This window comes from Oncorhynchus nerka, linkage group LG10, assembly GCF_034236695.1.
Source record: "Oncorhynchus nerka isolate Pitt River linkage group LG10, Oner_Uvic_2.0, whole genome shotgun sequence".
Lineage (NCBI taxonomy): Eukaryota > Metazoa > Chordata > Actinopteri > Salmoniformes > Salmonidae > Oncorhynchus > Oncorhynchus nerka.
In genome coordinates, this window is record NC_088405.1 from 40,378,797 (window position 1) to 40,406,584 (window position 27,788).

The 27,788-nt window shown below is 40.5% G+C and overlaps 2 protein-coding genes across 5 annotated transcripts in view; both read left to right on the plus strand.

The window, feature by feature from the left end:
* Window positions 1-4,582, plus strand: part of si:dkey-192p21.6 (uncharacterized protein LOC565246 homolog) — a 45,702-nt gene extending 41,120 nt beyond the window's left edge. For all 4 annotated transcript variants that reach the window (XM_029669853.1, XM_029669855.1, XM_029669856.1 and 1 more), the window contains 3 exons: window positions 711-781; window positions 2,165-2,277; window positions 2,578-4,582. In XM_029669853.1, the coding sequence (XP_029525713.1) occupies window positions 711-781; window positions 2,165-2,277; window positions 2,578-2,759 (366 nt within the window). In that variant the 3' untranslated portion in view covers window positions 2,760-4,582. The remainder of the gene's footprint in view (window positions 1-710; window positions 782-2,164; window positions 2,278-2,577) is intronic.
* Window positions 4,583-10,947: 6,365 nt separating this feature from the next.
* ret (ret proto-oncogene receptor tyrosine kinase) overlaps window positions 10,948-27,788 on the plus strand; it is a 31,218-nt gene continuing 14,377 nt past the window's right edge. Inside the window, exon 1 of the mRNA XM_029669857.2 lies at window positions 10,948-11,305. Coding sequence (XP_029525717.2) covers window positions 11,242-11,305 — 64 coding nt within the window. The 5' untranslated portion in view covers window positions 10,948-11,241. The remainder of the gene's footprint in view (window positions 11,306-27,788) is intronic.

Sequence of the window (27,788 nt, forward strand, 5' to 3'; positions counted from 1 at the left end):
ATGAGATGTTTCAATAGTGTTGTTGTGGCATGAATTCTCTGTCTGACTGAGGGTGCCTTGATATTCCGGGGCGGTCGTGCTTCCTCATTCCAATAAATAGCAGCCAGAGTTAATTCAAGCTCAACGATCAGGGCTGGGGAGTGAGAGATTGAAATTGAGCGATTGCCCCACATACCAGCCCACATTCTGCCTGCCTGCATAGCCTGGAGACTCAATCTAGCCACAGCCAGGCTATTTCCACCCCATCGATTCTGTCATCTATACAAATGATGGATATCCACCTAACAAGCATGTTTAGGTTCGGATCTACAGGGTTTCTTAAAGGAATGCACAAACACAACAAAAAACTGGAAATAAAGCTTAATTATTAAGATAGGTAAATATATATATATGATGCAATAAAGGTGTTTATTGATATTTGATATGCATATTTGTTTATAAGAATTGGTAGACAGAATCATTATTCTTCTAGGCTACAAATGCTTTACCCTGAAACCCAGTACGAGCTGGGAGAGATCCAGCTATGGTAGAGGTGGATTTGAAGCGGTTGGTTTGCAGTTCTTTCGTGAGGAACCTTGTTGATCTGAGGCTCAGATAACCTGTTAATCTGACTGACTCGCTTGACTCTGTTGGCCCATGTTTTAGCAGACCCAATACTGCTGGCTTTATCGCCTGCATCGATTTGAAATCTGTTTCATTTCCACCCTCAGGGAAACTCAGCAGCCATCCTTTCTAAGTGCACGCGAGACGAAGGATTTATACCTGTCAATAAAAACCTTTGGTAAGTGAATCCTGACCCTCTAAATCCAGTCACTTTTCCTCACAAAAGAAAGGATGAGTTTCCAGCAGGCACAAATCAAGGCCTGCTCAAACACGCGTTTACTTACCTCTAACGACAGATACGGCTGTAACTAATCACCCCGGCTGTCAGAGAGTGTGAGGCAAGCCGGGCGATACATCCTCCGACAAGATCACTCTTCTTTACAGCCAGGAAGAAAACAGGCTGTTTTATACTCCCTCCCTACCCCCCATCTTGGCAGGAAAACTGTCCCCTGGCCAGCTCTCTGTAAAAGGTTCTACCTGGAAACACAAAGGGTTTTCCTACAAGGAGAACTGATGAACCCTTTATGGTTCTAGATAGCCCCTCCCTTTCTAAAAAGTGTAGAGGGACAATATGGAGTTCAGGGGACAATATTAGCATGAAATTTACACACAACTCACACAGCGCTCACTGTATTCCCACAGAGTATAAAAAGTAGGTGAATTCAATGTCTAGACTTTCCCATCGGATGCACAAATATTTGATGAACATTTCAATCACGGTAATGATTTTGCGTGAAATGTAGTATGATTACAGCCATATATGTTGCAACTGACGTGTTTCTTCCACGCTCACCCTGCATGTAATATGAATATGAATGAGTTTAATGTCATGTCAGACAGACTACCGTTTCATCTATGATATGTAAGCAAGAATCTCCCATGATTCTCCCACACGAGCTTCTTCTCTATAGCCAAGCTCGTCCTTAGCCATTATACCTGCCCTGGTTTTATAGGCAGTCCATCATGCTCAGGTTTTTTGAGCTGTTGAGTATGAGTCCCTACCCGGAATGTCTGAAAGAAATTAACTCCCGGCCTTAGTCTTTTTTTTGACCCTCCTTCAGATGAGATAAAAGATGCCTGCTGCTGCAATGATCTGGGAGGTGGCCGTTTTACATTAGATCAAAACATTCTTGCACTTTGGAACAGACGGGGACGTGACTCGCCGGCATGGCTCCATGGGTCGCGAGCCAAGGATCCAGCAACTGACGCTAATGCATCGTACTAGCCTACCATACTGTACTGTACTGTAGCTTAGCATCAGCAGCCAAATCTATTCCGCATTTATATGGCTACGCTTTGTACTGGTCATCCAAACTCTTAATCACAAGTGCCAAGCTTCCCCATGGAAAAGTGTACACGCAGTGCACTCCTCATACAGGTGTAAAAAAACAGAACAGTGCGTACATAACAGAGTGCATTTTATTTCAAGAGAAGCCAAGAATTAGAATGACTATCTATTTGTGCACTATGCAGCATACAGTAGATAGAGTCAGGTGCAACTTTTACAGCTGTATTGCTTATACAATAAAGTGTATATGTGTTGTGCGTTCAAATACTGTAGGTCTCTGTCGTATATCACCTGTATGGGCTGCTTCTCTTTCCTCCTGCTGGGAGTCATGTATTTCGTCATGGACATTAAGGGCTGGTGGGGCGGCCAACCCTTCATTTACCCAGGTAAGTACACAAGGAAGATGGCACAGGGGTACATTGCTAAGACATCAAGGAACAAGGCAATGTGTTACAATCCAGCGGGCAAAACTGGTCAAAACCGGTTGAAATGATGTCACCATAATGATGTAATTTCAAGCAGTTTGTGATGATGTCATTTCAACCTGTTTTTCGCACTGGGAATGAATGACAACTTTCCTAATGGGAATAAGTTGCTGAAAGGCTCCCTGATTCATGCAAGCACTTTTGATAACCATGCCTTTGTTTTTGGATACCTTGACTTCCTGTCTCTGTGGTGGTCTGCAGGGATGAATTCCATCTTTGTGTACGTGGGCCACTCTCTCCTGGGGTCCTACTTCCCCTTCAGCTGGGAGATGCGATTTGTGGACAGCCACTGGGAGAAGCTGTTCCAGAGCCTGTGGGCCACCTCTCTCTGGGTCCTCATCGCTTTCCTGCTATACAGGAAGAAGTTCTTTCTCAAAATCTAATAACTCCTTTCATTCAGTGTTTGCTTTCATTCTGAGCCATTGTTGTGGGAATTATTGCAAATGCTTGACTTTATTGTTTTACTGTAAAGTGTGTTGTGATTTTAAATGCACTTTAAATACAGTTTGTTTTGATCTGATGTGAAAGTGTATGTGGATAATTCTGTTATCTATGTCATTAATTAAAATCTGTACAGTGGAATGTGGTAGACCTAACCACACTACACTCTTAGAATTAGTAGTAAATTTAGGAACCATGGAGATCCTCAAAGAACCCATATAGCTCCTCAAGGAGCCATTGCTCGTCAATGGTTCATATTTGCACCTTCAGTTAGTTGAGGGGTTCTTGGAGGAACATTTAATGGTTCAATGTAGCAAAGGGTTCCTGGAGGAACCCTGGAGTGGAGGCGTGGCTTAGTAGGGGCATGTCTTTAAGATAGATACTTTTCTGGCCACGTGTTAGAGTAATTGTCATTCCTGTTTATCTGTTCTGTTGTATTGTCGTCACGTCAGGGTTAAACACTGACAGTTGTGTAGCTTCAATGAAGCTAACAGAGGTGTATGAGTTCCTCAAGAGCCTATGCAAATCCCAAAATTGGAATAGTTAACACTTTGTTACTATATGTAATCAGCAGTGTTAATATTATATGCATAAATAGTCAAGGAAATATTAAATTTGCAGTTTACAAACTTAACATGATGAACAGGAATTACATTTACACTAACGGGTGGCCAAAAATAACTATCTGAGAGCCACACCTCCAATCTGATAGACTGGCACCTCTACAATATATTTTTTTAAAGGTTCAAAATCTAACTCCTCCCATCACAAAATGCTTCCGTGTTGAACCTTTACACAGGGGTTCATTAAAGACCATTTTCAGAGGGGTTCCTCAAGGACCCTTTTTGAACTGGAATGGTTCTGCCGGTGTTGGAACCCAAAAGTTTCTTCCAGGCACCTTTACTTCTAAGAGTGTAAAGTATCTTCCTGATAATGGTATGGAATCTGGTCTATTTTACAGCTCAATTACTAGAAAGGGGAACTGTAACATCTCAGGATTTTTAACTTGATATCAGTTCTGTTGTGCACTGAATAGAGTGATTCAATCAAATATACTGAGGTGGTACTCAACAACTTAGAGCCAGCGATTCCCCTACACCAGGGTAGCCATTATGAGTCTGTTGCCATGGCCACTCCACCTCTCTTAGGCAGAGAGTGTGTGTGTGCCATCTGCTCTCCGAGTGACAGTTTAATGTGGGTCAAGATGGACAGCTCACTAAGGAGTGTCATTAATATGAACATCACCTCTTGCACTCATACTAATACAAAATCAGGGAAATAACACCACTCAATTCGCCCACTGATATTAAAGCTGCCGAAAATGTCCCATAGAGAAAACTATCACTTCAAAGTATATATATATGTATATATATATATTTTTAATCTATTCGTATTTCAAAAAACTTCTGGAAAGTTCTTGGTTGTGAAGTTATATCAGTTGGCCTTGCACAAGCAAAAAAAAAGCTTAGTTAAGAACTAGGCCTGGATTGTTCCAAGCACTCAGCTATACTTGTATTGTAAGGGTCGGTTAGCTAAATAGAATTTGATTGATTGATTGACGTTGTCTTGTGGGATTGCCATGTTCCATATCTGCATTGCTGAGATACAAAAGGGATGTTAAGATTTAACTTCATTCCTGAGAGGACTGCTCTGAGTCAGCTCTGGGTAATTGCACTCTAAAAAAAAATATTATTTCACTATGTACGGTTTTATAAATGAACATGAAAAAGTGCTAAAATGGTTTAATAAACATAATTTCATCATTTGCATGTTGAATAGCTGTTCATTTTCATTCTGTCTGGTAGCCCTTTCCTGCAGTCAAATGACCAAATCTCTCTCTAGTGGCCTCATAGGTGGAATGTTATACTTTTTTACATAATTATATAATTATATAATTATAAATTATATTTCAGTCTTCTGTGATGTATATAAAGTGTTGCAAACTCAAAATTTAATACATTTCAACTCTATATCTGATATGGTACATATTTTTTTGAAGCCCATAACCATATGTGTGAGGTGTATACTTTTGTTTCAAAGTAGATTTGTTTAAGACTACCAAGAAACACTCTGCGACCCTGATTTAGCCCACTGCAGTAAATACAATTGGTTGTAGTACTGAGTGTGTATGGTCTACAAAGATTAATTTCATCTTGTAATGAAGTAATGCAGTATTTTCCATCTGTGGGTAGTTGTGTAATCTTTTTAATAGCAGGTATGATTTGGTGTAACATGGCGTGGTGGTTTTGGTAATTGGTTGTTGGTTGTTAGTTCATATCACAGGAGGAGCATCTTGCCTTCTTGAGCAAAGCACAAGACTGTAATTGCCTCGCTAAACACACTGCCTAGTGTGTAGTTGTAGAAATGCTTAACATTTCAACATAAGGAAGGAGAATCAATATGCATTCTCCACACAATAATGAACAAATAAATACATTAGTTAGTGAGTCGGTGAATTAATGGATGGATGGAAATCACAACAATCACACAAAAATATAAAAGTTCAGTATTTCAAAGTCGATTTGTAAAAATGTCACAATCTCCAAAGGCACATGCCTTTCTATGAATCTAACCTGATGCCATGCTCACTGTAGGTTGACGTTTATTGTCATGAATCTTGCCCTAGAGACAGAACTTAGCGATTTCCGCTGTCATAAATTCCATGAAAAAAAAAATGAGCATTTTGATCTTCATTTAAGGTTAGGGATTAGGGTTTGCAGTGTGGCTACGATTGACTTTTGATTTATGACTTTGTGGCTGTGCCAGCAAGGGACTACCCTGCAGAGCTGCCTCCAGGGCAAGATTCATGAAAATAGATGTCAACCTGCATACTAACTCTCCAGAAAGTAAAATCTCTGATAATGTTGTGGTTCAACATGCCATGAGATTGCTGATGCATTTTCTTCTCACAATATGAATTCACATTGACCATGCAGTACAAGTCAAAAGTTTGGAAACAACTACTCATTTCACGTTTTCTCTTTATTTGTACTATTTTCTACATTGCAGAATAATAGACAAAACATCAAAACTATGAAATTACACATATGGAACCATTTAGAAACCAAAAAAGTGTTAAAAAAATCAAAATATATGTTATATTTGAGATCCTTCAAAGTAGCCACCCTTTGCCTTGAAGACAGCTTTGCACACTATTATTATTCTCTCAACCAACTTCATGAGGTAGTCACCTGGAATGTGTTTCAATTAACAGGAATGCCTTGTTAAGAGTTAATTTGTGGAATCAGTTGTGTTGTGACAAGGGGGGGGGGGGGTACAGAAAATAGCCCTATTTGGTAAAAGTACAGCTCAAATAAGCAAAGAGAAATGACAGTCCATCATTACTTTATACCATGAAGGTCAGTCATTCCGGAACTTTTCAGAAGTTTCTTTAAGTGCAGCCGCAAAAACCGCCTCTCATGAGGACTGCCACAGAGTTACCTGTGCTGCAGAGGATAAGTTCATTAGTTAACTGCAACTCAGATTGCAGCCCAAATAAATGCTTCACAGAGTTCAAGTAACAGACACATCTCAACATCAACTGTTCAGAGGAGACTGCGTGAATCAGGCCTTCTTTTTAAAATTATTATTTAATCTTTATTTAACTAGGCAAATCAGTTAAGAACAAATTCTTATTTACAATGACGGCCTACCCTGGCCAACAGTGCGCTGCCCTTTTGGGACTCCCAATCACAGCTGGATGTGATTTAGCCTGGTTTCAAACCAGGGACTGCAGTGGCACCTCTTGCACTGAGATGCAGCGCCTTAGACCGCTGCACCACTTGGTAACCAAATGGTTGAATTGCTGCAAAGAAACCACTGCTAAAGTACACCAATAAGAAGAAGACACTTGCTTGGGACAAGAAACACGAGCAATGGACATTAGCCCGATGGAAATCTGTCCTTTGGTCTGATGAGTCCAAATTTGAGATTTTTGGTTCCTACCGCCGTGTCTTTGTGAGACGTGATGTGGGTGAACAGATGATCTCGGCATGTGTGGTTCCCACCGTGAAGCGTGGAGTAGGAGGTGTGATGTTGTGGGGCTGCTTTGCTGGTGAAACTGTCTGTGATTTATTTAGAATTCAAGGCACACTTAACCAGCATGGCTAACACAGCATTCTGCATCGATACGCCATCCCATCTGGTTTGCGCTTAGTGGGACTATGATTTGTTTTTCAACAGGACAATAACCCAACACACCTACAGGCTGTGTAAGGGCTATTTGATCAAGAAGGAGAGTGATGGAGTGCTCCATCAGATGACCTGGCATCCACAATCACCTGACCTCAACCCAGTTGAGATGGATTGGGATGAGTTGGACTGCAGAGTGAAGGAAAAGCAGACAACAAGTGCATATGTGGGAACTCCCACAAGACTGATGGAAAAGCATTCCAGGTGAAGCTGGTTGAGAGAATGCCAAAGTGTGCAAAGCTGTCATCAAGGCAAAAGTTGGCTACTTTGAAGAATCTTTGAAGAATCTCAAATATAAAATATATTTTGATGTAACACTTTTTTTGGTTACTACATAATTCCATATGTGTTATTTCATAGTTGATGGCTTCACTTTTATTCTACAATGTAGAAAATATTAAAAATAACGAATGAATGATTAGGTGTGTCCAAACTTTTGACTGGTACTGTGTATCCCAGGATACTTATAGTCTGACGTATGATAACTTTAGCAATACGTTCTATAGGAAATTAGCTACATTCACATTTTTTATTAGGGAAAGGAGGATACCTAGACATTTACACAATATAATGCATTCAACTGAAATGTGTCAACCTCATTTAATGCAATTCCTGTGAATCAGAGAGGTGCAGAGGGCTGCCTTAATCAACATCCATGGGCGCCCCTGGAACAGTGGGTTAACTGCCTTGCTCAGGGGGAGAACAAAATATTTTTACATTGTCAGCTCAGGGATTTGATCCAGCAACCTTTTGGTTACTGGCCCTAAACTCCTACCCGCCAGGCTACCATTAGACCTACATAATCTTTATCACATAGTCCCCTGATACAGTAATATGACCTTTTCTAGTAATTATAAGTTCTAAAGTCATGTTAATGTTTCATAAATGAGTTATTAGCCATTCATATAATGTATAGCCAATGAATATACACTGAGTCTACAGAACATTAAGAACAACTTCCTAATATTGAGTTGCACCCCCCTCCCCCTTTTGCCCTCAGAAAAGCCTCAATTTGCCGGAGCATGGACTCTTCAAGGTGTCGAAAGTGTTCCACAGGGATGCTGGCCCATGTCGAATCCAATGATTCCCAAAGTTGTGTCAAGTTGGCTGGATGTCCTTTGGATGGTGTACCATTCTTGATATGCACGGGAAACTGATAAGAGTGAAAACCCCATTAGCATTACAGTTCTTGACACAAACCGGTGTGCCTGGTACATACTACCAATCTTCCGTCTTGCCTCTGAATGGCACACATACTCAATTGTCCCAAAGCTTAAAAATCCTTCTTTAACCTTTCTCCTCCCCTTTCATCTACACTGATTGAAGTGGATATAACAAGTGACATCAGGAAGGGATCATAGCCTTCACATGGATTCACCTGGTTAGTCTATGTCATGGAAAGAATGCTTTGTACACTCAGTGTAATACCAGGCTATTGAGGCTGGTCTGATATATGCTGTTAGCTTGTATATCGTCCCTATTCTAAGGTATAACCTGGCTCTCCACAATATGTATTTTCAACATTATACTGAGCCCCAGGGCATTGCTGGATGCATGCACTGTCAAGGGGACCACATGTTAGTGTCTCCTTCCATTTGAAAGCACTTGCACAACCACAATTATCTGGGACCACATCGCATAATGTGTCTAACAATACACAAATGATGAGATTTAAATGACTGTGATATTGAACATGTTGCAGTGCCTTTTTGAAAAACACTTCTGCTAGTGTGTGTGTGTGTGTGTGTGTGTGTGTGTGTGTGTGTGTGTGTGTGTGTGTGCGTATGTGTGTGTGTGTGTGTGTGTGCAGGTGGGCAGACAGGCATGCAGGCATGTGTGTTTCTCTCTCTGTGTATTTGCCTCTGTGCATTTCTCTCTCTCTGGTGTTTGGCTGCACATGCATATAGCCCCACAGTGGAGGTGTCATAATACCCATAAAACCTAGCGGTCAAACAGGGAAATGGTTCCAATCGTTATTCCACCATAAATGTTTCCCATGGGGAATTTTTAGAAACACTTCAAATAAGGGCTGTGTTTTGTGTAGGCTTACAGTGGCGTGGCGTTTTGATAACCGTATAAATCTCTCTCGGACAAGGTGACTTTTATCAATATAATTCGTCTCTATTTACTCTCAGATTCTAAAATGCTAATTAAGCTTCAAAGTAGACATCACGCAAGACTACAAATCCCTGCAAGCGCCTGCAAGTCATCTCTAGCTGACACTTTTGCCAACAGGTATTGTGTCAATTTAAAACTTGCACAAAGACAATTCACAGAATTGTCCATTTAAAGAAATGTTGCCAATTTATTTGTTACTGAATTTACTTAACATTAGATGCTTAATCCAGAGATTCTTACCTTCGCCTCGATTTAGCAGTCTCGTCCATCACGGCATTTGTATTTCTTTATTGATGGCCACATTAGCAGCTAATTAGCACTTGTTTTTGGGGGGTGAAATACAGGCAAATATATTGATAAAAGTCCTAGAGAGATTCACACAGTTATCAAAACGTCACGCCAGGGTAAGCCTACACAAAACCTTATTTGAAGTGTTTCTAAAATCCCTTATTGGGAAATGAATGGTGGAAAAAACAATTGGAAGCATTTCCTTGTTTGACCGCTAGGTTTTATGATTGAAGTGATTGTTGTGTGATTGGCTGGTAGGCTGCCCTGGGGGCAGAGTAATCCATCACTCCACAGAATCCAAGACAATCAGCCAGCCTGAGAGTAATCCCAGACGAGACACAAAGTCTTCAACATCAGAAAACACTCCCCAGACTGAGGGTAACAAGGGCCCGCTCTCATTATAAGCCTTGGCCACTGTTGGAGCTACACGGAGCACAGCTTAAACAGAGAGCAGCTCCCGCTCACAGGCTTGGACACTTGTTAACAGCAGCCAGCCAGTTGTCTGTTTAACTCTGTATATTAGCCTACTTCATGTTAGGGGTTCGATTCCCACTGGGGACCCGTACAACAAAAGTAGTACAATGTATGCATTCACTTTTGTCATTTGTTCTGGTTAAAGAGCGTCTGCTAACTGACTGTAATGTAAATAAAGATCCTCATCATCAAATGAGGCAGCCATGATGACATGTCACCTGTTCACAAGTTATACATGGCATAACATACCTCATATGAAATATCCTTGAAACAATGTGAGTCTTCTGTATCAGAGCCACCAGTGGAATGGATACATCAGTGGGAGGACTAGGTGCCCTGGTACGGCATCTAGCTTAACCTTGCCACCCACGCATTGGCAGAAGTTCAGTAAGTGTGCACACTCACAGAGCTGACTTGTTATCAATCTATCATATCACTGACAAACAGATGGTTTGAGATGTTTGCAGTCTGAGTTTCAAGGTCTTTTAGGGGCCTGTGATCAGCTCGGTTATCAAATTCAAATCAAAATGTATTTGTCACATGCGCCGACTACAACAGGTGTAGTAGACCTTACAGTGAAATGCTTACTTAAAAGCCCTTAACCAACAATGCAGTTTTAAGAATAATACGCCTAAATAAAAAAAATAGATAAGTAAAAAAAAAAATATATACAAAAAAATACTATTTAAAGAGCAGCAGTAAAATAACAATAGCGAGGCTATATACAGGGGGTACCGGTACAGAGTCAATGTGCGGGAGCACCAGTTAGTCTTGGCCATAGACCTATCAAGACCTGTATTCTACCATTAAGTCACCTAAAAGTAAGGTCTAATAATGTCAAATAATCCTAGACATATGACATAAGCATATTTGGAAAATTAACTTCACAAATAGGAGGCATGAGGTAAGAAGTAAAAAGCACAGCACTTTTGAGATGTTTTTCATTAGCACTAATAGGAAAATGAGTGTGTGTGTGGGGGGGGGTGTTAATGATTTGACATTCTGTGATATATATATATATTTGTTTTGTGTGGGGAGATGCTATCTCGTACAGTGTGCTGCTCCGGCTGGACTGAAAAAATACATCGCTGAATATTAGCTTGACTTAAACCTCCCCCTGCACTGCTCGCTACAGACGGTCAAGCAGCAAAAGCTGCAGAGACCAGCCCAATGGGACAGGCACTCCGTCAATGTACTTCATTGTTTGCCCGGAGGAGCTGTGTGCGGGAAAACTAGTACATTACTCTTGCTTACGTTTTTATCCATAGGTTCTCTACGGTTCTTTTATACCAGTAGTCTCTACGCGTGATTTTTGATTATTCATCCTGCAACTTTCACTTATGATTGGCGATTATGGGGCAAACGTGTGGTTTCTCTCTGGGAAACATCGTTTTGGTCCTCCTGCTGTTGTGTGAAGGTAAGGGTCAGCCTCAATTAGCCTCTATCGCATCTCATGGTTTTCTGGGAATGGAGTTTAAATCTATCTAAATACGCGTGCGTTTATCTGAATGAACAACATAGCCTAGTTTGCATGTAGCAAGCATGTAAGTTTACCTTTGTTATTATTCAAATTCGTTTCACTTTACAGAATAGGTGGATTTGACTTAATTTCAGATGAAATCAGATGGAAATATACGTAGTCAAACGAAACGTTAATGTCGCTGTGTGATTTATGAAGGGCCGTGCATAAACGTGCGTAAAGCTTGTTCGTGGCTGAACGTTTTAACTTAGCTTAGTTATAGTGACTTAAACAAGCATGTTCATTTAGCTTAGTTATAGTGACTTAAACAAACATGTCCTAGTTGGAGTGTAGCCAATCATTGTTTGTCCTCTCGTCAGCATCAATTCTCAGGGCATCTTGTTCATAGTTCATAGTCAAGATGATATACAGAGATTGATGTGACTAATGTCAATTCGAATAAATGTTCACGAAATGTCAAATCTCAATTCCAAATATCTTGCTTCTTATGCAAGCAAATACAGTATGTTCGTTCCTAACACATTACTAAGACGTGAAGTCCCATGACTTAACATTCACGGCAAATTCAATGGCATATGTATAGTCTAAAATGGACTAAAACGCGTATGCCATTTGATTCGTTTGGGGATTTGAATGGGGTTCAGAGAGTATTTATAACAGTAACCTGTTATAAGACAACAGGCATGCTCTGGCATATAGTATAAATACATTGTCCTTTCCGTTCGTGATATGCATGGCATGGCACATGGCCTCCGTGAGTAAAATGCATACAGCTATATACCATAATATTATAATCCCATTCACAATCCCACTGCCCAACTGTACTAACACTCTACCCCCAACCAGACTATATTTATAGTCTAACTCATGGCTCAAGAGTTTGTCAATCGCAGTGTGTGGCCAGAGCTCTAAAGCAGAAAGGTTGTTCAACTATAGACCATTGTGTATAAGTATTGATAGAATAACTAATATATTTATCAAAATTTAGAGCACATATAAACTGTTCATATAAAAGTCAGTTTAGCATTTTTTCTTTTTAAGTGTAATTATAGTAAGGCTACTTTGAATTGAGGGAGGGAAGAAAAAAAACATCAGCCTATATAGCTAGACCTATTTCATTCACTTTTGAGAGTATGGAATTAATGTGTTACGTAATCACCCATGGGAGAGTTTGAAAAAAATGATTAAGTACTTCAGTTGTCATAGTTGTGTAAATGTTCTTTGGTTATTTTTCACAGTGGCAGCAGTTGTCATTTAGTAATGCTCTACAGAATGTACCACTTTGCCTTTATATCGTCTTCAGTCCGCAGGGGATATCTGTAAACTAAACTCGCAATAAATCACACCCAAATGATTTTGAGGAGCTGGAGCAACGATAAGTGGCCTATATGGCCTATTACAGTGTCGTAAAAATGTGCAGATTGAAACAGAAATGGCCCTATACACTACCCTGTTTTGAACCAATGTCCCCGCGTTTCTTAGGCCTATGAAATGATGTGTTGTTTATCAAATTGAGTAGGCCTAAACTAGATTTCGAGAGTCAATAGTACGTTATTTTGCAGGCCCTAGTCCTAATTGCATAGGTGTTGAATACAGCATCGGGCAGGCTAGACGAGAGCATTGGATGGATTCTACACCTGCTCGTTTTGTCGGAACAAAAGCCACGCGCCCGGTGACGGTCTGAGGGCAGGTGTGCGGCAGGTGCACCAGTCTTTGGGCAAACACTGCATGTTTGTTTTCTGATGAGAAAGTACAGGCAGTTTAACAACTGAACCAACCCACCGTTCTAATAGCAAATGCGTCCTATAACGCATAACTAAAGACAGGGCAGTACATGGCATTTTTTTTAAATTATAGTCGGTCAATGGATATGATTGGCCACTGATGGTGGCAACAATAAGGTCAGATGAGGGTCATCCATAAGAGGACATGACTGTTACTTGGAAAACAGTGGAGAGATGGAACTACAACATGTGTTTTGATGGGAAAACAATATCTTTTGATTGAGTTTGACCGTAATTATTTGTCACTTAATCATTCATAATTTAGTGAAGTGGGCCTACTAATGATATCCAACCTGTAAGTTAGATGGAATTTCATACAGGTAAAAAGTGATTTGCCAAATGCAGACACTAACTATTTCAGATGATATTAAAATAAAGCAAACTTCAACCACATTAAAGCCACAGCAATTATGAGCCTTTGTAGAGATGGATATTTGAACAGTTAACAGTCATGTTCTAATTATTGTAATGATACCTTGGACAATATGGCCGCCCCAAGTTATCAATAACTGGTATATTGAACAAAAACATAAATGCAATATGCAACAATTTAAATTATTTTACTGAGTTACAGTTCATATAAGGTTCTCAGTCAATTAAAGTATATTCATTTGGCCCTAATCTATGGATTTCACATGACTGGGAAGGGGTGCAGCCGTGGGTGGGATGGGAGGGCATAGGCCCAACCACTTCGGAATGAGTTTTCCCCCTCAAAAGGGCTTCATTAAAGACAGACATACTCCTCAGTTTCATCAGCTGTCCGTGTGGGTGGTCTCTGAAGATCCCGCAGGTGAAGAAGATGGATGTGGAGGTCCTGGGCTGGTGTGGTTACACGGTTGTGAGGTTGGTTGGACATACTCCCAAATTCTCTAAAATGACGTTGGAGGCGGCTTATGGTAGATAAATAAACATTGAATTCTTTGGCAACAGCATGCCAATTGTACGCTCCCTCAAAACTTGGGAAATTGTGTTGTGTGACAGAACTGCACATTTTAGAGTGGCCTTTTATTTTCCCCAGCACAAAGTGCACCTGTGTAATGATCATGCTGTTTATTCAGCTTATTAGCCACACCTGTCAGGTGGATGGATTATCTTGGCAAAGGAGAAATGTTCACTAACATGGATGTAAACAAATTTGTGCACGGAATTTGAGAGAAATATGCTTTTTGTATGTATGGAAAAATTCTGGGATCTTTTATTTCAGCTCATGAAACATGGGACCAACACTTTACATGCTGCGTTTATATTTTTGTTCAGTATACATGGTTCCTGCTGGGGTAATCAAACAAAGGAAATTGGCGCTCAATGCTCCTGTAATGGCCATCAGTGTTTTGAAATGGTGGCTGGTTGGAGAGTTTGTGCACGTACATGTACAGGAGGTGTACAGATCGAGAAGCGCATGCAAAATATCTGCTGGAAATCAGTATTATTTTAGCATAATGTGAAGGCTAAAATTGTATTTCTATTCAAACACTCCAAAATCTGATATCTGTGTTTATTTCCATACACGTCATGAAAGCGGTGACTACACAGGTGGCCTAAAGATCAACACTTTTTTGATTTATCACGTAGTCCAGCTCTGTCAAATTTGTGGTCATGTAATATATGATTCAGATCGACTGACTTAAATGTTTGCTAGGATCACTGTGTTCTCTCTCGTGTACACTTAGCTACCTGTGTACACTTAGCTACCTGTCTACACTTAGCCTATTAATGTGTTTAAAAAATAAATAAAAAACATGTATTTTCCTTTATTATTTCATTTACATCATTACATTTACATTTAAGTCATTTAGCAGACGCTCTTATCCAGAGCGACTTACAAATTGGTGCATTCACCTTATGACATCCAGTGGAGCAGCCACTTCACAATAGTGCATCTAAATCTTTTAAGGGGGGGGGGGGGGTGTTCCCCCTAACCCTACCATCCCTCACCTATTTAGAGTACATCAATGGACAATAATACTTAGGCTTCTACTTCCAGCTTATACAGACTATATATATTTTACAGACACAGTATATTTTACATTCGTTATCTTTTGTTTGCTTTTAGTCCCATCCTTCAGCTCCCCTCAACCCCTCCCATCTATCTCTGAAGAGCTATTAATGTGTTATTGTCCTCAGTGAAAAAGGTACCGTATTTCCTGAGCAAACCGCTCCTATACTTTGGGAAATATTTTTTTATCCAGAATCTTTGTGTATTAAATATATATAATTTGAAGTGTTTCAAAAGTTCAGGTTACTAAAATGTTAGGACGTTATAGGCCCTCATCTTTCATGAAAAACAATAAATGTAAAGTAATCTAGGGAGAATTTCCCCAATCCTGTCCATAATTTGACAACAATTCTCTGGTGGAAACAAATTTAATTTAAATTTAAATGTAAAATGTAAATGGAAACAAATGTGTGAAATCACCATCAGGGAGCTGAGGGTAGCCTACTGTTATGACCAAAGGGTTGCACGGTCAATGTTCGAAGTTCAGGTGAGTTGACCCTTTTCAGGGGAAAAGGTTACCACTGACAGAACATCAATCAGTCACCTGCAGGAAGTAGGAACATGGTGCATCCCATAAGTAAAGAGACATGGATGTTTTAGGTATAAAAACATTGATCTGTAGATCCTGCTGTTTTGACCTTATTACCCCTATTTGTAGCCCTGGGAGGAACTCTAACCCTTGAAACGCTATCCCAAGTGGTAATCCCTAGTGATTGGCTCCCTACACCTCCCACAGGAAGTTCTGTTAGCGGACAGTTCACCTGGTTCTCCTCCTTGCATTAGCACAATCATTTTCATCAGCATCCATTGCTTTTGAGAAGGACCAGACCAATAAATCTAATTTGATATATGACACTATTTGATTTAGGCCTTTATTACATAATATGATTTAGTTAAGCTTGTGTCTTGGGTTGCTTATGGATGCATTCTAAATCTTCTACATTTTCTGCTCTTGCTGTCAGTGCGTTTTCTTTTAGTATAATTGGAAGAAAAGAAAAAACGTATTTGTTAGAGTGCTACCCCATTTCTTTCCTTTTATTCCAGTCATAGTTTGGTTTATGGGAATTTTTCTGTGGTGAAAATGTACGCTATAGAACGTGCACTATAGGAGCAAAACCAAGCCAACATGTTGAATGTCAGTTCCCCACATCAACAAATGTTACTTCAATGTTACTGCAATGTTTTGGAGATAAAAGCTCAGCTGTGCTCTACTCTTGGGTCAATGAGGACCTTTTCCCATAGGCAGTAGTTTGCATGTGTAGGAGTTGATACACTGTCCTCAGAGTATCAGCATATTGTGGTAACACACAATGTATTACCTACATTTGATGTTCTATCGACATGTTTTGCTTAGCTATAGGAATTGTTTTGAAACATACATTCTTTTTTATATGGACTCCAGTTTTACCAGTGTATTTAGATATTTTACTGTATTCATATTATGCACGTGTACTGTTATAGGTAAACCTAGTCACAAAATCGTATACTCAAAAACACCAGAATGATATAAATGTGCTTCTCTCTCAAAGACCGAGGTACTCATTGTATTGTACTTAATTGGTTTACTGCCATGTACAGCATGAGAGACCAAGCCCAATGTCTACAGTATGTATGTCTATTGCTAGGGTCCTCTACTGCATGGATGCTACAACAACCTTTCCCTGCACTGGCACTGTCCCTGATCCTTCAGTCAGTCAAGGGTCACATTTCCAACCCATTGCACGGGCACATTCCAATTTGCTTTGGTGGAAGGACAAGGAGACATTGATTGAAATTGTGTCCCCGGGGCATTTAGCGCTCTTTTTTTTTCTTCTCTCACATGGGTCTTGACAAATAATTTTCCAGTGGTCGGTGATGCATGCTGTGTTTGACCGATCATTTACAACAACGAAGAATAGCACGACTGAGCTGAGCTCTTTTTAAGCCTCTTTCTCACTTTCTCTTTGACCAGGCAGGGTAGCGATAGATGTAGAAATGGCTCAGCGTTGGGATTGCTTTGGCAGTGGCATTTTGACCCTTTGGACTAATAAGGTGTTCTATTTGTTGGATGAATTTAGGGACCCTCTCTTTATGTATAGGGCCATTATGATCACGCCGATTGCATGGACAGCATGCCAATTTGATTGAACACGCAAGGCAAGTCTTTTAAAGTAGAACACACCCCTTAATATAACACATCAGCAGGTATTGTATAGCCGAGTTGTCAAAATCAGTGACCAGGAAGTGCTGTTGCTGTGACCAAGCAAGCATGAAACCTGAGAAGTGGTAAATGAAGAGAAAATGCCAAGCAGAGGCAGGGCAGTTATTGCTTATGGTGTCGAACACAGACAATGCCTATACGTTGGCTACAATACAGATAATCTATCACTGAAATGTATTTATAAAGCCCTATTTTACATCAGCTGTCATGCAGTAACCCGGTCGAGACCGCAAAGAGCAAGCAGAAGCAGAGGCAAATTGGCTAGGAAAAACTCCCGAGGGAAGAAAACTACAGGTTACTTTAACATATAAGAACATATCAAATAATAACAGTATAATAACGTAACAATATATGTTTGGAACTGGCATTTCATGTAAGTGGCCTGATGTTGAGGAAGACATGAAAATAGATCAGCTGCTGCATGACCTGTCCTCTGTTCACTTCCTAATGTCCCAGTCATTCCCAGAGGAATTCTTCAACTGAATTTGTAGTCGCAGCTAGGTTAGCTAACCCCTAAGGAGATGTTATATTAGATTTATTGTTGACTGATTAACATGGGACATTGCATTCGGTTCTTGTCATCTCTGAGGCTAATTGGATTACGTTATGAGGGGAATTGATTACTATGTTACGACATTAGTCTACCTGAGGTTCTTCTATGTGCGTCAAGGAAAGAAATTGTTACAAAGAAAAACATCCCCTTACTCTGACTAACAAAATGTTGAATTCAATTGCAACGCTATCACATAAAGAGGCCACAGAAAGCAGTTCCACAACACAAAAGTATGACGAATGTTCATTAATTAAATTAGCCCCGTGGACACAACACATTGGGTCTCAATCCACTATGCAGTAACTCAAATGCCAAACATTGATGGAACCAAAAACATCAGTTTGAGGTTGGCCTATCCTTATCACTAGTATGTTGCTAGATAGCGAGATGAAGCTTGTTAGTGCTTTTTGATGAATGATCCAAGCTCATCACTAAGCTAAGGACCCTGTAACTGAACACCTCCCTCTGCAACTGGATCCTGGACTTCCTGACGGGCCACCCCCAGGTGGTGAGGGTAGGCAACAACACATCCGCCACACTGACCCTCAACACCCTCAGGGTTGCATGCTTAGTCCCCTCCTCTACCCCCTGTTCATCCACGACTGCGTGGCAGCACATGACTCCAACACCATCATTAAGTTTGCAGACGACACTACAGTGGTAGGCCTGATCACCAATGAAGATGAGACGGCCTATAGGGAGGAGGTCAGAGAACTGGCAGTGTGGTGCCAGGACAACAACTTCTCCCTTAACGTCAACAAGACAAAGGAGATGATCCTCCAGGACACCTACACCACCCGATGTCACAGGAAGGCCAAAAAGATCATCAAGGACAACAACCACCCGAGCCACTGCCTGTTCACCCCCGCTACCATACAGAATGCGAGGTCAGTACAGGTGCATCAAAGCTGGGACCGAGAGACTGAAAAACAGCTTCTATCTCAAGGCCATCAGACTGATAAATAACCATCACTAGCACATTAGACGCTGCTTCCCTATATACATCGACTTGAAATCACTGGTCACTTTAATAATGGAACACTAGTCACTTTAATAGTGTTTACATATTTTGCATATGTATATACTGTTTTCTATCCTACTCTACTGTATCTTAGTCTATGCCGCTCTGACATTGCTAGTCCAAATATTGATATATTCTTAATTCCATTCCTTTACTTTAAATTGTGCGCATTGTTAGATATGACTTGTTAGATATCACTGCACTGTTGGCGCTAGAAACACAAGCATTTCCCTACACCCGCAATAACATCTGCTAAACACGTGTATGTGACAAATACAATTTGATTGGATTTGATTGTGGACTACAGGAAACGGAGGTCCGAGCACGCCCCAATTCACATCGACAGGGTTGTAGTGGAACAGGCTACGAGTTTCAAGTTCCTCGGTGTCCAAGGACCTGTCATGATCCAAACACACCAACACAGACGTGAAGAGGACACGCCAATGCCTCTTCCCCCTTAGGAAGCTGAAAAGATTTCGAATGGACCCTCAGATCCTCGAAAAGTTTGACAGCTGCAGCATTGCGAGCATCTTGACTGGCTGCATCACCGCTTGGTATGGCAACTGCTTGGCATCCGATCGCAAGGCGCTACAGAGGGTAGTGCGTACAGCCCAGTACATCACTGGGGCCAAGTTCCCTGCCATCAAGGACCTGTATACCAGGTGGTGTTAGAGGAAGGCCCTAAAAATTGTCAAAGACTTCAGCCACCCAAGTCATGGACTGTTCTTGCTGCAACAGTACGGCCAGTCTGGAACCAAAAGGCTCCTGAACAGCTTCTACCCCCCAAGCTACTGAACAGTTAATCAAAATGCTACCCGGATAATTTGAATTGACCCCCCCCTTTTTTTTGTGCACTGATTCTCTTTGCGCTGATTCTATGCACACTTCCTGGACTCTACCCGCACACTCACACATACACACGCACTACATCTGCTCACACACAAAACACACACCAACATGCATATTGATCCCACATAGACACACTTTCAAACTCTTTCACAATCTTGACATACGCTGCTTCTACTCTGTTTATTAACTCTACTGATTGCCTAGACACTTTTAACCCTACCTACATGTACATATGACCTTAATTACCTCAACTGCCTCGTACCCCTGCACATTGACTCGGTAGCGGTACTACTTGTATATAGCCTCGTTATTGTGTTAATATTTCGTTTTTATTTAGCAAAGTTGTCTTACTTTTTAACTTTGCATTGTTGGGAAAGGGTTCGTAAGTAAGCATTTCACGGTAAAGTCTACACCTGTTGTATTCAGCATGTGACAAATACAATTTGATTTGATTTGATTAATAACGCCGACAAAAATCTGGACATGACAGTATCATGTAGCAATTCTGTGTATTGCCAATGCAAACTAAGAACATTATAATCAATAATAACTTTCATCAATTGAGTTATTGCTTGATTTGCGGCCTTTTAGTTAATTGGATCTTGTATAGAGTCTTCCGTAATTATTCTCATTACTGTTTTACTTTTGGAAACAGAGTGATCGTGACAGCGTTCAGATTTAGATTGATTTATATTCTCACATTGGTGTTTTCTATACCTTCTCTGCGTGGAATAATGGGTTATACACAAGCAGATCGCGTGCGTGATGATTATGACCCACATGACTCGATAACAGACTTTCAGATTCCACAGTTGTAGTTTTTTTGGGGACAAAAACACATAGTAGTATAAGTCAATGAGCCCTACTTTACGTGCTTGGAATTAACTGTGCGTGTTTTTCTCTAGCTCATCAGTTAAAACAATGAGCATGAACATGTTGATTAGTATTGCTATTGATTAGCCCGCTGCCATATACTTGACTTTTCCGATGGGCCGTTACTGGGGGACAGATGCATTGAATGAATGTTGACCTTGGTAGAAAGGGCACGGGCTTTGCTCTTGTCACAGTCAGACAACTCATTGCCCAGACACAAGACCACTACTAGATGCACATCTTTTCGGACCCGGATTCAAATTGTTTTTGAAATCTTTCAAATACTTTAGCTGTGCTTCAATGACATTGCCTAGCACTATGGAACCAATAGAATAGTCTCAAAACGGCAAACCCCTCCAATCTGGCACTCCAGGCAGGCTCAAGGAAACGCTCAAAATACTATTTGAACCCGGGTCTGTGTCTGTCACTCCTGAGACAGATTAGTAAGCAGAGAATTGTTGGAGCTGGGGCTCTTTCTCTAGTGTAGCACATGAGCTCATAGATGGTAAATCTCTCCGGTGATGTGCGTCGTGAGCTAATTGAGTTTCTGTCTTTGTCCTGGCCAGCTGAGAGTCAGAGGACGTCCCCAGGCTGTCTGTTTGTCAAACTGCTCCAATCCTAAACATCCTTCTTATCTGTCACCGGCAGTCTGAGTATGCAGACATGTTTCAAGTTGTTTGTTTATGTCCTGCGACAGATGATTGTCTCTATCTAGGCTTCGGTTAAAGGAGGAGACAAGACAAACCAATTCATTCATACCTATAGCATGTAATGGTTATTAAATCAATATAAAGAAAAAGTGACATGTCGCCATAATGATAGCAGCAGTGTAGTGTTCTTTAAAACCTCTCAAGGAAGGACATATCAATTGATGAAAATGGCATTTTATTTAAAAATCGGACGGTTCTTCTAATTGATAATAATGTTGATACGTAAATGCTTTGCGTTCATGGTGTACATTTTCATAAGGTGTTTAGTTCTTTGCATTACATGGGGTAACTCACCCCATCCAACGCAAATGTCTAGCACCCACCAGTTTCGGGGGTAATTAGATCGAAGTGTCGGTTTCTGAAAGTCGTATCTTCCCATCGTAAATCCTGGCCTTGCCTTTGAGCTGAAATCAATATGTTCAGATTGCATCACGTGTTTGCGGTCATAGTCCTTGCCGTGGTTATGAGAGGTCAAAGCAGTGAGCGCATCTGCTGAAGTGACTGTCTCTAACATTGAATGTCTCCGGTTTTCAATCATCCCAGTCCTGAGTCACTCCAGTGTTAAACCTTTAACGGTATCACTGAACAAAGAAACCTATTTGCTCCCAAGCGGGTTTGATGCTTTCAATTAATTAGCTTTGATATAAACTGCTTGCTTTTCTGTTGGCTTCCGTCCTGGAAATAAATTGAATTTTAACTGATATAAACCAATTGAGTTGCCAGCATATGGTTCACCCACCATGTCCAACCTCAAGCCACAGTCAGCCCTCACTAGTGAATTATAATTTCACCTGTTTTGTTGTTTGACCGTTGATTCTTGTCAGTCCACATATGCCTCCCTTCACATCTTCTCTGAGTGTACCTCTGTTTCTTATGCCTCTGATTTAGGAGGTAAGGATCAAGAAACCCAATACTTATTTCAGATATTATTTTATGTACAATCAGCTCTTATAGTTTGTCTATTGGCCCTGATACACAATGATGTGGCTCCATTTAGGATTCAGAATCTTAAGAGGATGTTCGAGCACTTTGTTTTCGGGGTGTTATCTCCACAGCCCAGGAGGTTGGTAAGGGCCTTAATTGATGAGAACGGGCTCGTGGTAATGACTGGAGCGGAGTCGGTGGAATGGTATCAAATACATCAATCACATGGTTCCCAGGTGTTTGATGCCATTCCATTTGCGCCGTTCCAGCCATTATTATGAGCCGTTCCAGCCTCCACTGCGACACAGTTATCATGTTCCCCTGTTGCCTTGGATTTCAGGGCAGGGGGACTGTTTTAGTTGTTGGATCTGGAAAAGGGAAATGTCTCCCTCTGATGGTCATGGGATGCTGCTTGGATTTGGACACGCTGGATGTTGTAAGAATACGTGTCACATTTCTTGCTACGCTGTCCATGTGAACACTCTGATCGGTGGAGCTTAGCACTTGATATTCTTCATGATTATGTTGCTATACAAAATCTGGCACCTCTTCACTTTCTTAATCTATGTTCAAATTTATGTCCAAATGTTGTGGATTACACCTTTACGGGTTTTTTTTTTCAAGCAGATCAAGTGTTATGAATGGCTTTCATTTGAATAGATCTTGGAGTTGATTAATGTTCCTCACTTAACTTTGAGATGTGGAGCGAAACCAAATAATATAGCCCAAATAGCAGAATTTTATGGAGGGTAAATGCTTTTGGCCAGAATTTGGCCAAGATTTTTCAGACAAGTGGACCACTGGCACTTCAGTTTGTTTTTCATCTTAGCAAAGCTTTTAATAAAGAGGGTCATAGCTTGGCTGACTGAATTTCCATCCTTCAGGAAGACTGGACACATTCTTTCCACCAATTCGACCCCCTGTCTTCCAAGCACAGCGAAATTAAATCAATGTCTGAAACCAGAGCCAAGTCCTCAACTGCACCAACAGAAATAGGAAATCTAGTTTCGCTGTCTGCTAATGACATTAGTGTGTTCCCTAAATGGCCGTCCCCACCGACGTTGGACAGGAACACAACATGGGATATAATTACAGGTCTAACACTCACATCTCAATTTTCCTGTAAAACATGCATACAGTAGCCTGCTATTGCACTTTATAGATTAGCCAACATTGGCCACAACCTCCCCCTTCCCGGTATCATGTTATCCCCAGCAATTATACTTCCCAAGGTGAAACCAAGGAGAAACGGAAACCACATCCTTATGGGCCATGTGAGAAACTCATTACTGCTTACGTGTCATTTGAGCCCCTCATTTCAATTTCCGTTGACATAAGAATAAGATATATGCCAGTAAAACGTATATATTGTACAGATACAGTCTCATCATATTGTGTAGTCTCATCATTTGACATGTACGGTGGCGTAATTGAAATAGGCCTATCAGGGAAGAGATTTCTGATAGTTGATGATGTTGTATGTGCAGGCACACCCTCAAGTTAGGCAGTTAAAAAAAAGTGTAATAGGATTGTGAAATTCACTGACGTTGTAGGCATAAAAGATACATTCAGTGGATATGTGTCCCATGGTCCAGTCACCTCCAAAATGATTGGCACACTTGATAAAGATGAGGAAAAAAGACAGTGAATTACACAATAAATTACTGGGAGTTAATATATAGAGTGTGCGACTCTCTTTATTTTTTATAGATGACAAAAAAGACAGTATAAAATAAATAATTCAAATACTGAGATATAATGTATGCAAATGTTTTTGTTACAAAGATATTATTTCATACTAATACAATTGCTCAGAGAAAGATATTTTGCTTAAGGAGTAATACGTGTCTCAAAAAGATACGTATCAAAATTATTGGCACCCCCGATTTCAATACTTTGTAAGGATAGCGGCACTGAGTGTTTTTCGATCATGTTTTACGAGATTGGAGAACACATTGGGAGGAATCTTAGACCATTCCTCCATACAGAATCTTTCCAGATCCTTGATATCCTTCGGGGTCTGCGTTTATGGACTGCCCTCTTCAATTCAAACCACATGTTTTCAATGGCAACCTGGACTCAGGGGTCGACGTAACACAGTACATGTAAATTAGGTCCGCTCCATTTAGTATGATATGTTACATTTCACATGATGTGCTTTAATTTGTGGATGTCCATCATCCATTTCGCATGATATGTTATGTCCTCCAATTCGTATTATATGCTATGAATTGCCAATATATATGATACATTGCAAAATCAAATTTGTTGTGGCTAATAGTGGATGGGAAGTTCATGTCTTTTCTGATCTTTTCGACTCTCAGTCAAGAGAATGAATCTTACGACTAATTTCTTTCATTTGAGTTAGTCATGCCCAGAGCATGAATGACCCCCTACTGACAGGCATTGACAGGATGGTCACAGCCACACGTTCAGTGGTTGGATAGAACACATTATACAGTGCCTTGCGAAAGTATTCGGCCCCCTTGAACTTTGCGACCTTTTGCCACATTTCAGGCTTCAAACATAAAGATATAAAACTGTATTTTTTTGTGAAGAATCAACAACAAGTGGGACACAATCATGAAGTGGAACGACATTTATTGGATATTTCAAACTTTTTTAACAAATCAAAAACTGAAAAATTGGGCGTGCAAAATTATTCAGCCCCCTTAAGTTAATACTTTGTAGCGCCACCTTTTGCTGCGATTACAGCTGTAAGTCGCTTGGGGTATGTCTCTATCAGTTTTGCACATCGAGAGACTGAATTTTTTTCCCATTCCTCCTTGCAAAACAGCTCGAGCTCAGTGAGGTTGGATGGAGAGCATTTGTGAACAGCAGTTTTCAGTTCTTTCCACAGATTCTCGATTGGATTCAGGTTTGGACTTTGACTTGGCCATTCTAACACCTGGATATGTTTATTTTTGAACCATTCCATTGTAGATTTTGCTTTATGTTTTGGATCATTGTCTTGTTGGAAGACAAATCTCTGTCCCAGTCTCAGGTCTTTTGCAGACTCCATCAGGTTTTCTTCCAGAATGGTCCTGTATTTGGCTCCATCCATCTTCCCATCAATTTTAACCATCTTCCCTGTCCCTGCTGAAGAAAAGCAGGCCCAAACCATGATGCTGCCACCACCATGTTTGACAGTGGGGATGGTGTGTTCAGGGTGATGAGCTGTGTTGCTTTTACGCCAAACATAACGTTTTGCATTGTTGCCAAAAAGTTCAATTTTGCTTTCATCTGACCAGAGCACCTTCTTCCACATGTTTGGTGTGTCTCCCAGGTGGCTTGTGGCGAACTTTAAACGACACTTTTTATGGATATCTTTAAGAAATAGCTTTCTTCTTGCCACTCTTCCATAAAGGCCAGATTTGTGCAATATACGACTGATTGTTGTCCTATGGACAGAGTCTCCCACCTCAGCTGTAGATCTCTGCAGTTCATCCAGAGCGATCATGGGCCTCTTGGCTGCATCTCTGATCAGTCTTCTCCTTGTATGAGCTGAAAGTTTAGAGGGACGGCCAGGTCTTGGTAGATTTGCAGTGGTCTGATACTCCTTCCATTTCAATATTATCGCTTGCACAGTGCTCCTTGGGATGTTTAAAGCTTGGGAAATCTTTTTGTATCCAAATCCGGCTTTAAACTTCTTCACAACAGTATCTCGGACCTGCCTGGTGTGTTCCTTGTTCTTCATGATGCTCTCTGCGCTTTTAACGGACCTCTGAGACTATCACAGTGCAGGTGCATTTATACGGAGACTTGATTACACACAGGTGGATTGTATTTATCATCATTAGTCATTTAGGTCAACATTGGATCATTCAGAGATCCTCACTGAACTTCTGGAGAGAGTTTGCTGCACTGAAAGTAAAGGGGCTGAATAATTTTGCACGCCCAATTTTTCAGTTTTTGTTTGAAATATCCAATAAATGTCGTTCCACTTCATGATTGTGTCCCACTTGTTGTTGATTCTTCACAAAAAAATACAGTTTTATATCTTTATGTTTGAAGCCTGAAATGTGGCAAAAGGTCGCAAAGTTCAAGGGGGCCGAATACTTTCGCAAGGCACTGTATATTTTAGATAGAAGCAATAGCAATGTGAAGTGACATCAATCCATATATACAGAGTATTTCATTTAGATTTTTCTTTACCTTTATTTAAGAGTACAAGTACAACCCTTTTCATAAAAACCTTTTAAGATGGTAAGAAAGTAAACATTCACTTATTCATATTTTGTTAAAGAATTCTTGGATTACAAATAAGTCACTTGCTAGCAATGGCTAGCGTTACATTACAGTGCACTGGCTGACAGTGATAGTTAGCTCGTCATTGACATGGCTAGCTAAGCCATCAAACACTTGGTTAACTTGCCGAAATAGGCTTTATATACATTAACGGCCACATAAATATATACATAGTCACATTCTCTAACGACTTTGGAATATATGAAGCCGTTTTCAAAAGACACTTTTGTGTCTGTTATATAAAAAAAAATATGTACAGAGGAAGGGAGACATGAACCTGCCCTCAGAATGTCTCTCTCAGACTGAAGAGCAGGAGGACCAACTCTTAAAATAGGGGAGACGCATTCAAAATCCACTAGTTGTTCTTTCGGGGAAAATCATGTAAAAAGGTAAGTATAAAGACAGCTTTAGCATTTTAGCTAATAGCAACTTTCAAGTCAAGTTGAAACCTAATAGTTGCAAATGAGCTACAATACTAAAGTTGTCTATTATGTGATTCAAACACGCAAACTTTGGGTTGCTAGATTTTACGCCCAACCATCCTCCCTGACCAATCTCCCTACTTTTGTTTTTGTCTTAAGTAACCTACTGTCCTATGTAACCATACAAAACATAATATATAATACAAATTGGAGGGGCAAAAATGAACGTTTACTATGTTGCATGTGGATTTTGCGGCCAGACTCAATGGGGTTCAAGTCCGGAGACATTTCCATTGCAAAATGTACATTTTGTGGTCAATTTACAATTTCTTTGTGGATTTTGTTGTGTGCTTGGGGTCATTGTCTTGCTGGAAGATCCACTTTTCAAGTTTCATCCTAATGGCAGAGGCAACCATTTTCTTTTGCTTAAATTGTCTTGGTACTTGGTGGAGTTCATGATGACGTTGAACATAACAAGGGCCCGAGGACCAGCGGCAGCCAAACAGCCCCAGAACATCATAGATCCACCAGCATATTCTAAAGTAGTTACAAGGTTATTTCTGCATATGCATCCTTCTTTTGTTGCCAATACTGGTTTGCTTGGCCAAAGACCTCTATTTTTCATCTCATCTGACCATAGCACCAGGTTCCAATTCAAGTGCCAATGCCATTTAGCAAACTCCAGGCATTTACATTTGTTAGTTGTTCACAATAAAAGCTTTTTTTATGGTAACCCCTCCAAAGAGCCTGTTGGCATGGAGGCGGCATCTAATTGTAGATTTGGAGACTTGTTAAACCCAAGATGCCACCAATTCTCTCACTGTGGCCCTTGGATTTTTC